At 39.3% G+C, this 14,701-nt stretch overlaps 1 protein-coding gene across 1 annotated transcript in view; it reads right to left on the reverse strand.

The window, feature by feature from the left end:
- Nucleotides 1-12,895: 12,895 nt before the first annotated feature.
- The window catches only part of ADAMTS17 (ADAM metallopeptidase with thrombospondin type 1 motif 17), a gene marked incomplete at both ends in the record, with an annotated part of 126,112 nt that continues 124,306 nt past the window's right edge, over nucleotides 12,896-14,701 (reverse strand). The window contains 2 exons of the mRNA XM_081337520.1: nucleotides 12,896-13,047; nucleotides 13,847-14,024. Of these exons, the coding sequence (XP_081193646.1) occupies nucleotides 12,896-13,047; nucleotides 13,847-14,024 (330 nt within the window). The remainder of the gene's footprint in view (nucleotides 13,048-13,846; nucleotides 14,025-14,701) is intronic.

Genomic DNA, 14,701 nt, shown 5'->3' on the forward strand with positions numbered 1-14,701 from the left:
ACAGAATAACAGAACTGAAAGGGACCTTGGAGGTCTTCTAGTCCAACCCCCTGCTCAGGTAGGAAACCCTATATCATATCAGACCGATGTTTGTCCAATCTCTTCTTAAAACCTCCACTGTTAAATTGTTCCTTTTTTAAAAAAAATATGTAAGCTGCCCAGAGTTGTTTGGAGTTGGGTGGTCTCTATATTGAATTAAAGAATTGAACAATTTAAAGCAGCACTCTCTGAAATTTGTAAGCGAGCTATCATATGCCAAGGAGGAAAAGCAGCATTGACCTTCAGAATAACTTCTCTGTTGTAAGGTCTACTGACTGAGACTGATTGTTTCTATCCTTTTGCACATGTCATGATCATAAATCACCAAACTTCTACATCGTGCAAAAGTCCCTTCTTTTTACTGTTTTGTTTATCAGTTGTATTCATTTATAACACAAAATGTGAAAATACCAAGTCAAATAGTAGAGGACAACAGTAGAAAAAAGGGGAAACAAATAAAAGTGTGAAGAAAGGGAGGGGGAGAAACAAAAGGCATTGACTTCTGACTCTCTCTCTGTTGCAGTAAAGTCAGACATTAAAATCAAATCTCAACACTTTACCTTTCTATAGTAGTTGGACCATAAGAAAGGCTGAGCGCCAAAGAATTGAGGCCTTTGAACTACGGTGCTGGAGAAGACTCCTGCGAGTCCCTCGGACTGCAAGGCTATCAAACCGGTCAGTCCTAGAGGAGATCAACCCTGACTGCTCTTTAGAAGGCCAGATCCTGAAGCTAAAACTCAAATACTTTGGCCACCTGATGAGAAGGAAGGACTCACTGGAGAAGAGCCTCATGCTGGGAAAGATTGAGGGCAAGAGAAGAAGGGGATGACAGAGAATGAGGTGGCTGGATGGAGTCACTGAAGCAGTAGGCGTGAGCTTAAACGGACTCCAGAAGATGGTAGAGGACAGGAAGGCCTGGAGGAACGTTGTCCATAGGGTCGCGATGAGTCGGACACGACTTCGCAGCTAACAACAACAAGTAGTAGGCACTAGCCATTTCTGTATCGGCAAATCAGTCTAATCAGTAAAACCCAAAATCATATCATTTTTTTCCACCTCAAGCACAAAGTCCAGAAGTGGTTTCTGAGTAGAAACAAAAGGACTTATCTTCTTTTCTTTTATCAGCACAGTCAGTTTGGCCATCTCTGCTAATTCCATCAGCTTTAGTAACCCTTCGTCCACGATAGGAATCGAGGCATCCTTCACTTTTGTGCATAGAGCAATCTTGCTGCCGTCACCGTATATAAAATCAGAGTTCCCGATTTCACCCCCCCCAGTTCTCTTTCCATTGGGCCCAGAAGAAAAGTTTCTGGTTTAATCTTTATGTTCACTTTAAGAATTTTCTGCATTAATGCCTTGGTGGAGCAGTGGGCTAATGCCTCCTTAAGTAACACCAGCTGCCTGCAATTAGTGCAGGTTCGAGTCCCACCAGGCTCAAGGTTGACTCAGCCTTCCATCCTTCCGAGGTAGGTAAAATGAGGACCCAGATTGTTGGGGGAAATAAGCTGACTTTGTAAAAATGCCGCTGGGGGGGGCGAAAGCCCTAATAAGCAGGCATATACATAGAATGAAGGCTACTGCTAAGCACATTGATTTGTCACATTGATTTGTGCTTCTTAGATTGTAAGCCGCCCTGAGTCTTCGGAGAAGGGCGGGATATAAATGGGATTAAAAAAAATGTATGAATCCTACTACACAAGTGGGACAAGAATCCTTTCCTAGCAAGAATTCTTCAGTAGTCTTCCTCCAATGCAGTCACATTGCTCTGGCCCAGCACAGGAACTTTACTGAACTATGTTGACCAGGAATCAGGCAGCATATAAATTTAAGTTATAATAATGTTAACTCTCTAATTAGTCTGGACATTCTGGACAGAGAGGACCACTGGTTTAAAAGAGGGGTCAAAGAGGCCATCTACGTTAAGACTGAACAGCCCGCTCTCAACAGAGGGGGCGGGGATACGACGCCACCTATTTCCTGTTTACAACACAGTCCTTTCAGCAGTTCCAAGAAGGTTCCACACCCATTTGCACCATTCAGGTGACCTTGAAGACACAGCTAAACCTCCAAGTGGCCTCAACAACTCTCAGAAGGAGTGCTAACAACCAGAGGACTGCAAGGCATATAAATCCTTCCATTCCCTGCCATTTAGTCAGAACTGAAGAAGCTTCTTGGATGAAAAGCGAAACAACTTCAAGGAAAAACAAAGTCCAGTTGCCTTTTGAAAAAGCACCTTTGGGACAACCATGACCTGGATGACTGAGAATATCCATAGACCTCCAAGGTCCCTTGCAGCTCTATTCTATTCTGTTCCACTCCACTCCACTCTTTCGTTATTCTATTCTTTTCTATTTTTATTTTTATTCTTATTCCATTCCATTTGTCTGAAATGGTATGGGGTTTCCTGCCTGAGCAGGGGGTTGGACTAGAAGACCTCCAAAGTCCCTTCCTATTCTATTCTATTCTATTCTATTCTATTCTATTCTATTCTATTCTATTCTATTCTATTCTATTCTATTCTATTCTATTCTATTCTATTCCTATTCCTATTCCTATTCCTATTCCTACTTCTATTCTATTCTATTCTATTCTATTCTATTCTATTCTATTCTATTCTATTCTATTCTATTCTATTCTATTCTATTCCTATTCCTTATTCTATTCTATTCTATTCTATTCTATTCTATTCCTATTCCTATTCCTATTCCTTATTCTATTCTATTCTATTCTATTCTATTCTATTCTATTCTATTCTATTCTATTCTATTCTATTCCTATTCCTATTCCTTATTCTATTCCTACTTCTATTCTATTCTATTCTATTCTATTCTATTCTATTCTATTCTATTCTATTCTATTCTATTCTATTCTATTCTATTCTATTCTATTCTATTCTATTCTATTCTATTCTATTCCATAATTCTATTCTATTCTATTCTATTCTATTCCTATTCCCTATTCTATTCTATTCTATTCTATTCTATTCTATTCTATTCTATTCTATTCTATTCTATTCTATTCTATTCTATTCTATTCTATTCCTATTCCTACTTCTATTCTATTCTATTCTATTCTATTCTATTCTATTCTATTCCTATTCCATATTCTATTCTATTCTATTCTACTCTATTCTATTCCATAATTCTATTCTATTTTATTCTATTCTATTCTATTCTATTCCTATTCCTACTTCTATTCTATTCTATTCTATTCCTATTCCTTATTCTATTCTATTCTATTCTATTCTATTCTATTCTATTCTATTCTATTCTATTCTATTCTATTCCTATTCCTATTCCTATTCCTACTTCTATTCTATTCTATTCTATTCTATTCTATTCTATTCTATTCTATTCTATTCTATTCTATTCCTATTCCTTATTCTATTCTATTCTATTCTATTCTATTCTATTCTATTCTATTCTATTCTATTCTATTCTATTCTATTCTATTCTATTCTATTCTATTCCATAATTCTATTCTATTCTATTCTTTTCTGTTCTGTTCTATTCTATTCTATTCTATTCTATTCTATTCTATTCTATTCTATTCTATTCTATTCTCGCGAGTTATCATTTCTGAGTCCCTGGGTAAGCCAATAGGAGATAGATTATATATCTTTTTTTCCCTCTTTAATTTTCTTCATATTTATTCAGTAACATATTTTATGGCATGACATGTTTGAGCTGAATCTCGAAGACCTTGTTGGCCTGTGTCTGATGATGTAATTAATAAAAAGTACTTAGGAAATATCGTGCATATGTGTTTTAAAGTAAATTAATTTTGAAGGTTGGCTTTTTGCCTGCTCGTTGTGCTTCTTCTCAGCCTCTTGAGAAAAGATGCTTAACGACAATGAAAGATAAATTTGGCTCTTCCTGAGCAGGGCAGCATCAATAAATGACTTTGAATAAACTCCATGCATTGCAAATAAAGGCACGGCTTGTTGAAATTTTGGAAAAAATACATTTATTTATTTATAATATTAATATTTATTTCAAACACAATGAAGCTTCTTTCATTTCCAGAGTGAAATTACTTTTTTAAAAAAAAAATACAGTTGGTTTTATTCAGCTTGACTGTATTTCTTTGACCAATTTAAGCCAGCACCAGGAAAAGGAATTAGAAATATTACCTTGACTATAGTTCATATCTAATTGTTTTTAAAGCATATATACATTTTTTTTGCTCTCTATTGAACAACCTAACATTCCATTATTGCCTTGTATTAGAATAAAATATCAATATTCAGCTGCAAACCATTTCTTTAAATCACAAAGGGAGAAAAAGGTAGCACCAAATGGTAGTAAAATACTACACTCATAAGTGACAAATTGTGCAACTATAAATGTACAGTACTTTATGGAGCAGTACATAGAATAAGGCTTTTATCACAGTGGAAATATGACAATGCAGGAGTGTTCAGCTCAAAAGTAACAAAAATATTTCTTTAAGTATAATGAAAGTCACCTGCCACCCAACTGTTTGGGTGTTCCACAATGAAAGTATAGGTAGCTCTTGGCTTGCAACCATTTTTTTTAGCGACCATTCAAAGTTACAGCGGCAATGGAAAAAGTGACCTAAGATAGTTTTTTACACTTATAACCATTGCAGCATCCACATCATCAAAATTTGGATGCTTAGCAACTGGCATTTACTTAAGACGGTTGCAGTGTCCCGGGGATCATGTGATCACCTTTTGTGGACCTTCTGACAAGTAAATTCAATGGGGAAGCCAGATTCATTTAACAACCGTGTTAGTAACTTAACCTCTGCAGTGCTTCGCTTAATGACTGTGGCAATGAAAGTCATAAAATGGGGCTAAACTCACTTAACAATGGTCTCACTTGGCAACTGAAATTTTGGGTCTTACGAAAGTCGAGGAATACCTGTTATTGGTAATGGTGGACAAATGCTCTCAGTAACCCCAAGACAGAATTCCTGAAACTATCTGGCTTGTAGGAAATGATAGAGATGTTGTGACTCTGCCTGATGGTCCACCCAGTTGTACATCCCTACAACACAGTGAGATTTCTTTGCCGTTTCCATTCGTCAACATGTCTTTGCAACAGAAGTAGTGAAGTAAAAATGCTTGGCCAAAATTAGAATGGTTGAAAGCATGACATGATCCCAGAAAATGTTTTGCTGATTATTTCAAGGAATATCCCCAAAGGTGAAATATACTGTACATATAGGTTTAATTATCAAGATAATAAGTTTGAATTATCTTGAGAGAAAGTTTGTTTACTGGTTGATTGGCTGCCCAACTCCATTTTGGAGAAGAGCTGTATAAACAGATCTGATCAGGGACCTAAAGATGGAAAAAAATGTTTGTTATTCAACCTACCTGTCCTGAAATACTTTTGATGCACAGAAATCCACTAGAGAAGAGCACATTTGTGTTGTGTTAATATCTAATACAAATGTTTGCTCTTTATCTTTATGGGATGCTGTGGGTTGTTCACCCCTGACTGTCAAGACGGAGAGTCTTAAGAAATAACAGGAAATGCCAAAAATTAACCATGCGTAAAGGATAGATAAGCATTTCATTCATTTTATTCTTGATAATTTACCAAAATTAATACATTAAGGGGAAAGAATGTGCATGGAAGCAAATCAAATGTGGGAGAAAGTACAAAGGACATTTTTATCTCTCTCAAAGGATTTTGAGAACTTAGTCCTTAAGTATCTTCCATTTCAATCCTTGTGCATTCAGCTGCTTTTGTGCCAAATTTAGACTAACCATCTTTTCTTAGCAGACTTTTTCATCCTTGACTGAGAAGAAAGGAGTTTGCTTAATATGGCTGGTATAAATAGGTGAAAGTTTTTGTTCTGTGTTTTTCAATATTTCAGATTGTTTTATAAGTGCAATGTTTTTTTAAAAAAATAAAATAAAATTGATCTAGGGACAGTAACAACACAATTGATTTGAAGAGGAATAAAAATGGCAGGTTTTTTATAGGGCAAAATGCAGTACTACAAGCAAATGCTTTTAGCAATATGTGTCTCTTATATTGAGACACTATGAGAGTAAAGTTCATTCTCCAAGCTTGTGGGTTGGTTTCTGAACATTTCGTTACCAGGCTAGGAAACATCTTCAGCAGAGTTCAGGGCAGGGGTAGGCAACCTCAGCTCTTTTTTATGACTCGTGGACCTCAACTCCCAGAATTCCTGAGTCAGCATGGCTGGTTCAGGAATTCTGGGTATTGAAGTCCATGAGTCATTAAAGAGCCAAGGTTGCCTACCCCTGCTTTAGGGGATGCCATGTCAGTAATCCACTGTGTTTATAAGGGCTTCAGGTGTGGGTGTGTCGAGTGAGGGGCTTGTGGTGGGTCTTGTGATGGGTCAGGTGTGAGTCATCAGTGAGGGCTTGTGATGAGTCTTGTGATGGGGAGGTTACATCTGGTCAGGATCCTTGGGAGGTGAACTGGGGGGAGGGAGGGGGCTTGTGTGGGTTGGTTGAGGGTCACTGCTGTCTCTGATTGGTTGATATGGATTCTGAGGGGATCGTAGGCTGGCTGTAGGTCAGTGGGTCTCTTGATGGAATTGCATCTGGAGTGCCAGGCTTCTATGAACTTGCGAGCGTGGTGGGTGGCTGCGTGGCCAATGATTTTTGTGTTGCTCCAGTCTAACTGGTGTTGTTTGGTGTCAGGGTGTGTAGAGATTAAGGATTTCGGATCGTGGCGTTTGACTGCCAGCTGGTGTCGAGACACTATATTGATGGCAAATGGGGTACAAACTAATTGGTTGGCTACTTATATCTCTGTTTATTTTCCCTGCCAGGAGTTCAGAAAATACCGCAAATGGAGGAGGCTGATCTATTTTAATTTCATAATAAACCCCTGACACATTGCAGGCGGCCCTCGACTTATAAACATTCATTTAATGACTGTTCGCAATTGCAACAGAACTAAAAAAAAAAGTGTCTTAGGACCATTTTTTCACACTTGCGACCATTGCAGCATCCCCAGGGTCACACGCTGAAAATTCAGACGCTTGGCAACTGGACTCATAATTACGATGGTCGCAGAGTCCTGGGATCACGTGAACTGCTTTTGTGCCCTTCTGACAAGCAACGTCAACAAGCAAGCCAGATTCACTTTACAGGCATGTTATTAAGTTAATATCTGCAATGATTCATTGAACAATTGTGGCAAGAACAGTCACAAAATGGGGCAAACCTCCCTTAAAAACAGTCTTGTTGAGCAACAGAAATGTTGGGCTCACTTGTGGCCGTACGTCAAGGACCATCTGCACTGTCTCAGTACAGAGATAAGTTGGGGGAACAGCCATAATTTGAGCTCGCTGTCGTTTCTCTCAGCATCTGCTACTTTAGTCTTACTTTTCTTGTGGACTGCAACGTGTTGTCCATGTGCAAATCTGCTAACATTTGTCATTGGCTTAACCTATGTTCTGAGTTGCATATTAGCCAAATTAAATTGGTTGAGTTTCCAGAAAAAAAGCAGCAGCAACAAGAAGTTGCTAAGAATGCTTTTGCTAACTAACCCAGTTAAGGTCTGTTGTGTGAACCCAGCCATCCATTCTAATGTTCTTAATCCCAAAGCTGTATGGATACAAGTAGGAACTAGATGCTGAACCACTGAAACTCAAGCGTTGTGAAACTGAAATAAATGGTACAAAATACCTGCATTCTACTGGGTGCACAAGTGAAGATGGTCCACATACTCTATGCTAGCAAGTAACAAAATGGGTACTTTAACTGCACTCATCACTGAACTCCACGGAGATCCAAGTATAGCTGCAAACTCACCACTATATCATTATTTGTATGGACTAAATGTCTAATAACTTGTGTCAGAACCAACCTGTTTCCTCCTGATAATTCAGGAGAGCAGGAGCTTAGCACCAGTGGAATTTGAAGGGTAAACAAACGTCTCCTGCTCCACTTCATATGCATTGCAAACATTCCCGTTGCCTTGAGTAGGGGTAGAAAGTTTGAGCACCATTAGCTTTTCCTCTAGCTTGGAATGGCTGACATGATCCCTTTTTCTTTGTCTGAAAAGTGTGATTCCTTGTATGACATTTATTCCCCCATAAGGGACTTTGAGGGATTTCTAATGCATATGATGGCTTTGTTCCAGCAAGGCATAATGTGCATATTTTTTGCAATAATTATGCTTATCCAACTCTACATCTCTGCATCTTTGCAAACTCCAAGTTGTAATATCCAGAGCATTCCATGCCTTCATCTGTTTGATTGCCACCGCATGTGATATCCGAGTGTCTTGACGTGACAGGACGCTAGGTCTTCCAGGACGGTTGAGTTGCAGAGAACAGATTCAGTCTGTTAATTCCAAATTAGGTAGTTGGTGAGGGATGAAGCCTAATCATATAATTCCCTGAGGGCGTTGGGAGATGCTGAAGCAAACACTTTGTCCAGATACTGTTAATAAAGGATGTTCAAATCAGTTTAGATATGGACACCTTTCAGTCTTAGAGCAATACCTTGCTTGATCCTTTCCATACTTGAACAACAACTAGCCATTACAGGAGGTCCCAGAGATGATGTGTGGTTTCACTGGCCCCATTGAGTTTCTTCCTTCCCTTGGAAGGAGCAGTTCTAGTGCCGGGTCAGAATTTTGAAAAGATGCTCAGTTATAATATAAAATGATGGGGAAATAGCAGAAAAGCACTTTTCTGTCTGCCTGCCTGCCTGCCTGCCTATCTATCTATCTATCTATCTATCTATCTATCTATCTATCTATCTATCTATCTATCTATCTATCTATCTATCTATCTATCTATCTATCATCTATCTATCTATCTATCTATCTATCTATCTATCTATCTATCTCTATCTATCTATCTATCTATCTATCTATCTATCTATCTATCTATCTATCTATCTATCTATCTATCTATCTATCTATCTATCTATCTCATCCAGGGCTTTTTTTCTCATAGAACGCTCAGAACGGAGTTCCGGCACCTTTTTTGGATGGAACCTTGTAAGGTAGGCAAGGCGGGCTGTATGACATGTGTGAGTTCCGGCACCTTTTTCTTTTACAAAAAAAGCACTGATCTCATCTAATAATAATAATAAAGTTGGAAGGGACCTTGCAGGTTATCTAGTCCAACCCCCTGCTCAGGCAGGAAACCTTATACCATTTCAGGCAAATAGCTGTCCAGTCTCTTCTTAAAAACGTCCTGTGCTGGAGCATTCACCGCTTCTGGAGGCAGGTTGTTCCACTGGTTAGTTGTTCTAACTGTCAGGAAGTTTCTCCTTAGTTCCAGGTTGCTTCTCTCCTTGATTAGCTTCCATCCGTTGCTTCTTGTCCTGCCTTCAGGCGCTTTGGAGAATAGCTTGACTCCCTCTTCTTTGTGGCAGTCCCTGAGAGATTGGAAGACTGCTATCCTGTCACCCCTCACCCTTCTCTTCGTTAAACTACGCATACCCAATTCCAGCAACCGTTCCTTGTATGTTTTAGCCTCCAGCCCCCTGAGGTGCTTTAAGCCTTATGGAATTATTTATTAGATAAGAGATGGGATATGGGAAGAAAAGGTTATTTGTTGCATTTTAACAGAGGGTGGTAAGTTACTAAAATTGTTTATACTTATGATAAAGGGGGAGGGGAGTCATTTCTTTATATATCTTTCTTTTCTTTTACTATATTCTTTTTTCTTTTTCTTTCTGTTTTTTTTCTTTTCTGCACCTTCTATGTTTTTCCTTTTTATTCTATTCTTTTTTAAATTTTGTATTAGTTTGTATTGTTGCAACTGTAATTTTTAATGAAATTACTGTTAAAAAAATTGAACTGGCCAGGTATCTAGCAGAAGTCCAAGAAACTGAGAGGAACATCTTTTTTCAAGAGAATTCTAGTTCCAAAGTAATAAGACAACAGAAATTTAGGATTTTTTTTCCTATACTGTGTAATGTTTTCATTTCTCTATATAAATTAAGAAATTTAGTATGTAGCTCAAGCCTTGCATTCTGTTTTTTTCCAGCTACACAGGAAAAGATTAATTTTATTTATAATCTTCTGATGGTCTACAACTGTTCTGTCTCAGAGGGGAGAAAGGGCTTATTTTTACCAGACCAGCATCATCATCTGCTGGAATAAGTGCATTTTATTAAAAAAAAAAAGTCAGGTCTTTTATATATTCTCCTCTTTTTCAATGAAGGTTGATTTCACTTATCTCTAGGGAGATAGGTCTATTTCCCAAGGACAGGAAGAGTGGCTAAAGCATCCGGTTGCATAGATCTACAAAGCCAGGAAGCAGCATTATTGAAATTCTGGTTGATTTTATTGTTTTACTTGCCAGAAAGGCAGCGTAGGATTTTGAGACCGCTTGGTCACATACAATGGAGTTAGAGAGAAGAGGAGAGGGGAGACGTCTCCTAGACCTAGGTGGTGACGTCAAGAACTACCAAGTCACTACGGGGGGGGGGGAGAGCGGGGGAGAGACTCAGTGGATATCTGGTTGAACATTGAACCTCTAGACTTAATTGACTTAACAACTGTGGCAAGAGAAACAGAACTTGTTAAAGATTGTATGATAAAGTGGGCTCAGAATATTCAAGAAGTTATCACAATGGATACTTGGGAAAAGATCTGGGTGAGGAACGTAAAATTTACGCAAGTCCAAAATTTAAGAGAGAACTTTTATAAAATGTTTTATAGGTGGCATTTAGATCCTAAAAAGCTCGCAAGTATGTATCCGAACTATCAACCTAAATGTTGGAGGTGTGGTGGCGAAGACGCAACGTACTTTCATATATGGTGGACCTGTAAAAAGGTTAAAGCTTTTTGGATTAACATTTGGTGGAATATGCAGAAGATATTTAAGCAAAGGATAAAGTTTTGTCCGCAATTGTTTTTATTGGGCATAATTACGGATACTACTGTTGTGGACACTAAGTTGATGTTGAACTTAATTACGGCGGCAAGACTTTTAGTAGGTCAATATTGGAAGAAGGAGGAACTGCCGACTATAGAAGAATGGACTTTAAAAGTTTCTGACCTGGCGGAAATGGCAAAGATTTCGGCTTATTTGAAAGACCATTCGCAACAACGTTATATTATGGAGTGGAAAAAGTGGATTGATTACATCCAGAACAAATATGGGACCAAAAAGTTTCATTTAGCATTTCTATAAGTTTTGATGTGATATTAGTATTGCTTGTAGTCATTTTATATGAGCTAGAGTGCGATAGACTTAATAGCATATGGTTGTTTATGATTGTTTTTACTTTTATACCTTGTATTTAGCTCTGGGAAGTCGGGGATGGGGGAGGGGGGAAGGGGAGGGGGAGGGGGAGGGTTAGGGAGGGCTAGGAAGGGTTGGGTGGGGGGTGGGGGGGAGGGATTGTTAAAGATAAAATGTATTGAAAAACTTTTCAATAAAAAAAACAACTGTGGCAAGAAAGGTCGTAAAATGGTCGTAAAACTCCCTTAACATCTGTCTCACTTAGCAACAGAAATGTTGGGCTCAGCTCTGATCGTAAGTCAAGTGGTTTATATCAGTGGCCCCCAACCTTTTGGGCACCAGGGACTGGTTCCGTGGTGAGACAGGTTTTTCCGCAGACCGGAGGGGGCATAGATGGGGCTTTGCACGGACCGGTTTCCTGGGATGCTGCGGCTTGGTGCCGGTCTAAGGACTGGGGGCTGAGGACCTCCGATTCCTATAATACACTGCTGCAAATGCACATATTGGCTCAAAAGTATTTCCCCCACAATCTCTGAGTCTGGACTGACAGACAGCAAAACCTACGGACATGGTCTGGATTCAAGTTATCCCCTGTATGTAATGAAACGTTTCAATAGGGGCTTACAAAATTATTACTTTATCTTTTTTATTTATTGCTGTAGTAAATATTTCAGATGCATTATCAGACTTCCCATCTTAGGTGAGGCTGGGAATTGTAGTCTAAAATGCTGAGCAGAAGACCAGCCCAGAGGAAAATTAATATAAATACATATATTTTAGGCAAGAGAGGAAAGATGGCTATTAAGTAGGGCTTTTTAAAAAAAAATCTCTGAAATTATACTCAGTGGAGGATTGGGGGGGGCTACAGTAGATTTTGTTCAGAAGTTTCGGAAGGGCTAACCTGCTGCTTACTGCTTTCTGGTAAAATTATATAAGATTTCATTTTATTAACGGCTTTTCCCTTTCAAAGCCATCCTCCCTTCATCCAGAGATGTAGGCAGAGATAATATTCGCCACAGGTACATATATCTTCAGTCAATTTAATTGCTCTCCTAATCTTTTCCTTAAAAAATAAAAAATTTAAAAAATGGTAACAAGCCATCCAGTGGCTTGCAATAATCTATATATTAATGAAAAAAATGCAGCTATGTCAAAAGTATCATAATATTCTACAGGATTGGTTTTTGAGATGAACTCTTTTTTCTTTTTTCTTTTATGTGATGGATTTTGCTTTCATTCATCCAGTCTGCAAAAGGAGCTTCAAGTCTTGCTAGGTAAGCGCCGGAATTCATCGTATGTGAATAACTTGAGTTTGAAATTAAATAGATACTTGCGTTTGCAGTTTTCGGATACAGTTGACCTTGCTGAATCAAATCAAGGTCCATCTGGTCAAGCTTCTTCTTTTTTTTTTCTTAACATCCAGCCATGTGAAAGGTGATTATGGCCTTCCAATGTGACATCATTAGCCCTTGCATTTCAAAAGTATATGGCCTCTGTTCATAGAGGCTCTATAATTAGCTGTGGTGACTATTAGCCACCAATAGACCCCATTCCCCTATAGATTTATCTAATCTAAGCTGAAATAGCTATTGCCACGTCTTGTGGCAGCAAGTTCCATAAGTTAATGATACATCGTAGGAAGAAGTATGTACGAGCCTGTCATATCCTCAGGGAGCACAGGCAGGTTTCATTAACTTTTCTGCTGCATCTTGCTTGCATAGAAGTCTCTGCAGGTTTGACAGCAGCGCTGGTACCAACGCATGTCCTGGCAAAGATTCTTCTCCCGGATCACTCGACAATAAACTGCCCATTGGTCTCCTGTGCACTTGTATGTCAGAGCAGCTGTCAGAACAGGAATAGAGAATATTGGAACAAGAAATTATGCCATTGTATTCATTTAGGAAGACCATAATTCTAGAGAAACTGCATAGCACTATCTGTCTGTCTGTCCTTCCTGCTATCAACTGGTGTCTGTCCATCTGCCAGTCCTTCCTTCCTTCCTTCCTTCCTTCCTTCCTTCCTTCCTTCCTTCCTTCCTTCCTTCCTTCCATCTATCCATCCATCCATCCATCCATCCATCTACAGAGTTGGAAATGGACCTTGGAGGTCTTCTAGTCCAACCCTGTGCTCAGTCAGGAAACCCTATACCATTTCAGACAAATGGCCGTCCAGTCTCTTCTTAAAAACTTCAAGAGTTGGAGCATTCACAACTTCTGGAGGAAGGCTGTTCCACTGGTTAATTGTTCTCACTGTCAGGAATCCCTCCCTCCCTCCATTCATTTCATTTCTATCCAGTCTGTAATGATCTGTTTCCTGACCCGGCCTGTTCCAGATGTGTTCCGAATCAAGATTTCCACACCTCACAGCACGTCTGGAATTCTGGGAATTGGATTCTCAACAACTATCAACCTCAAAAGCATGCCCCGTATATAATTCTTAGTGTTTCCTTACATTAGGTTTTTAGGTGGAAAACTTTCCTTGGTGAGAAAAGAAATGAAAAACCCATTGACCAAGTAAGTCATAACAAATTTGAAACTCATTGGAGGGACCCTGTGTTTTTAACGTGGGCTTCTTAGTTTATTTTGATTGAGAGGAAGATGACAAATAAGAGTTCAAAATTCAAAAGGGAGCGCATACTGACCAAGTCTTGGAGAGGTAATTGTGTTGACATTGATTTTCTCATTGCAGGCCTGTTGGTGACACTGTCGGTAGGCTGCAAGTTTGGAGAAGGCAGGACACTCGTTGCCATGGCGACCTGTGACTTTGTGCATGCACTGCACCACACGGGACTGAAGGCCTTTGCCGCATGTTGAGGAGCACTAGACGAGAGAGGGAAACATCACGGTTTAAGTAAAGCAGAGATATAACCGAGGCAGACGAAGACCTTGGATTTATTAGATTTATATAGATCAGGGGTAGGCAACCTCGGCTCTTTTATGACTCATGGACTCCAACTCCCAGAATTCCCGAGTCAGCTTAGCTGACTCAGGAATTCTGGGAGTTGAAGTCCATGAGTCAGCATAGCTGACTCAGGAATTCTGGGAGTTGAAGTCCATGAGTCATAAAAGAGCCGAGGTTGCCTACCCCTGATATAGATAGTCCCTGACTTACGATTGGTCACTTAGTGACGGCTTGAAATTACAGCTGACTTACAGGTAGTCCTTGACTTACCGCCACAACTGACCCCAAAATTTTATGTTGCTAAGTGAGATATTTGTTAAGTGAGGTTTGCCCTCTTTTATAACCTTATTTTGCAACAATGGTTAAGGGAATCTGGCTTCCCCATTGACTTTGCTGGTCGCAAAAGGTGGATCACGTGACCCCAGGACACGGCAACCGACATAAAGACAAGTCAGTTGCCAAGCATCTGGATTTTGATTATGTGACCACGGGGGAGGCTGCAACGGCCGTACGTGTGAAAAACGGTCGTCAGTTTTTTCAGTGCCATTGTAATGTCAAGCGGTCATTAAATGAACTATTGTAAGTCGAGGACTAC

The sequence above is a fragment of the Vipera berus genome (assembly GCF_964194415.1).
Source record: "Vipera berus genome assembly, chromosome: 12".
Lineage (NCBI taxonomy): Eukaryota > Metazoa > Chordata > Lepidosauria > Squamata > Viperidae > Vipera > Vipera berus.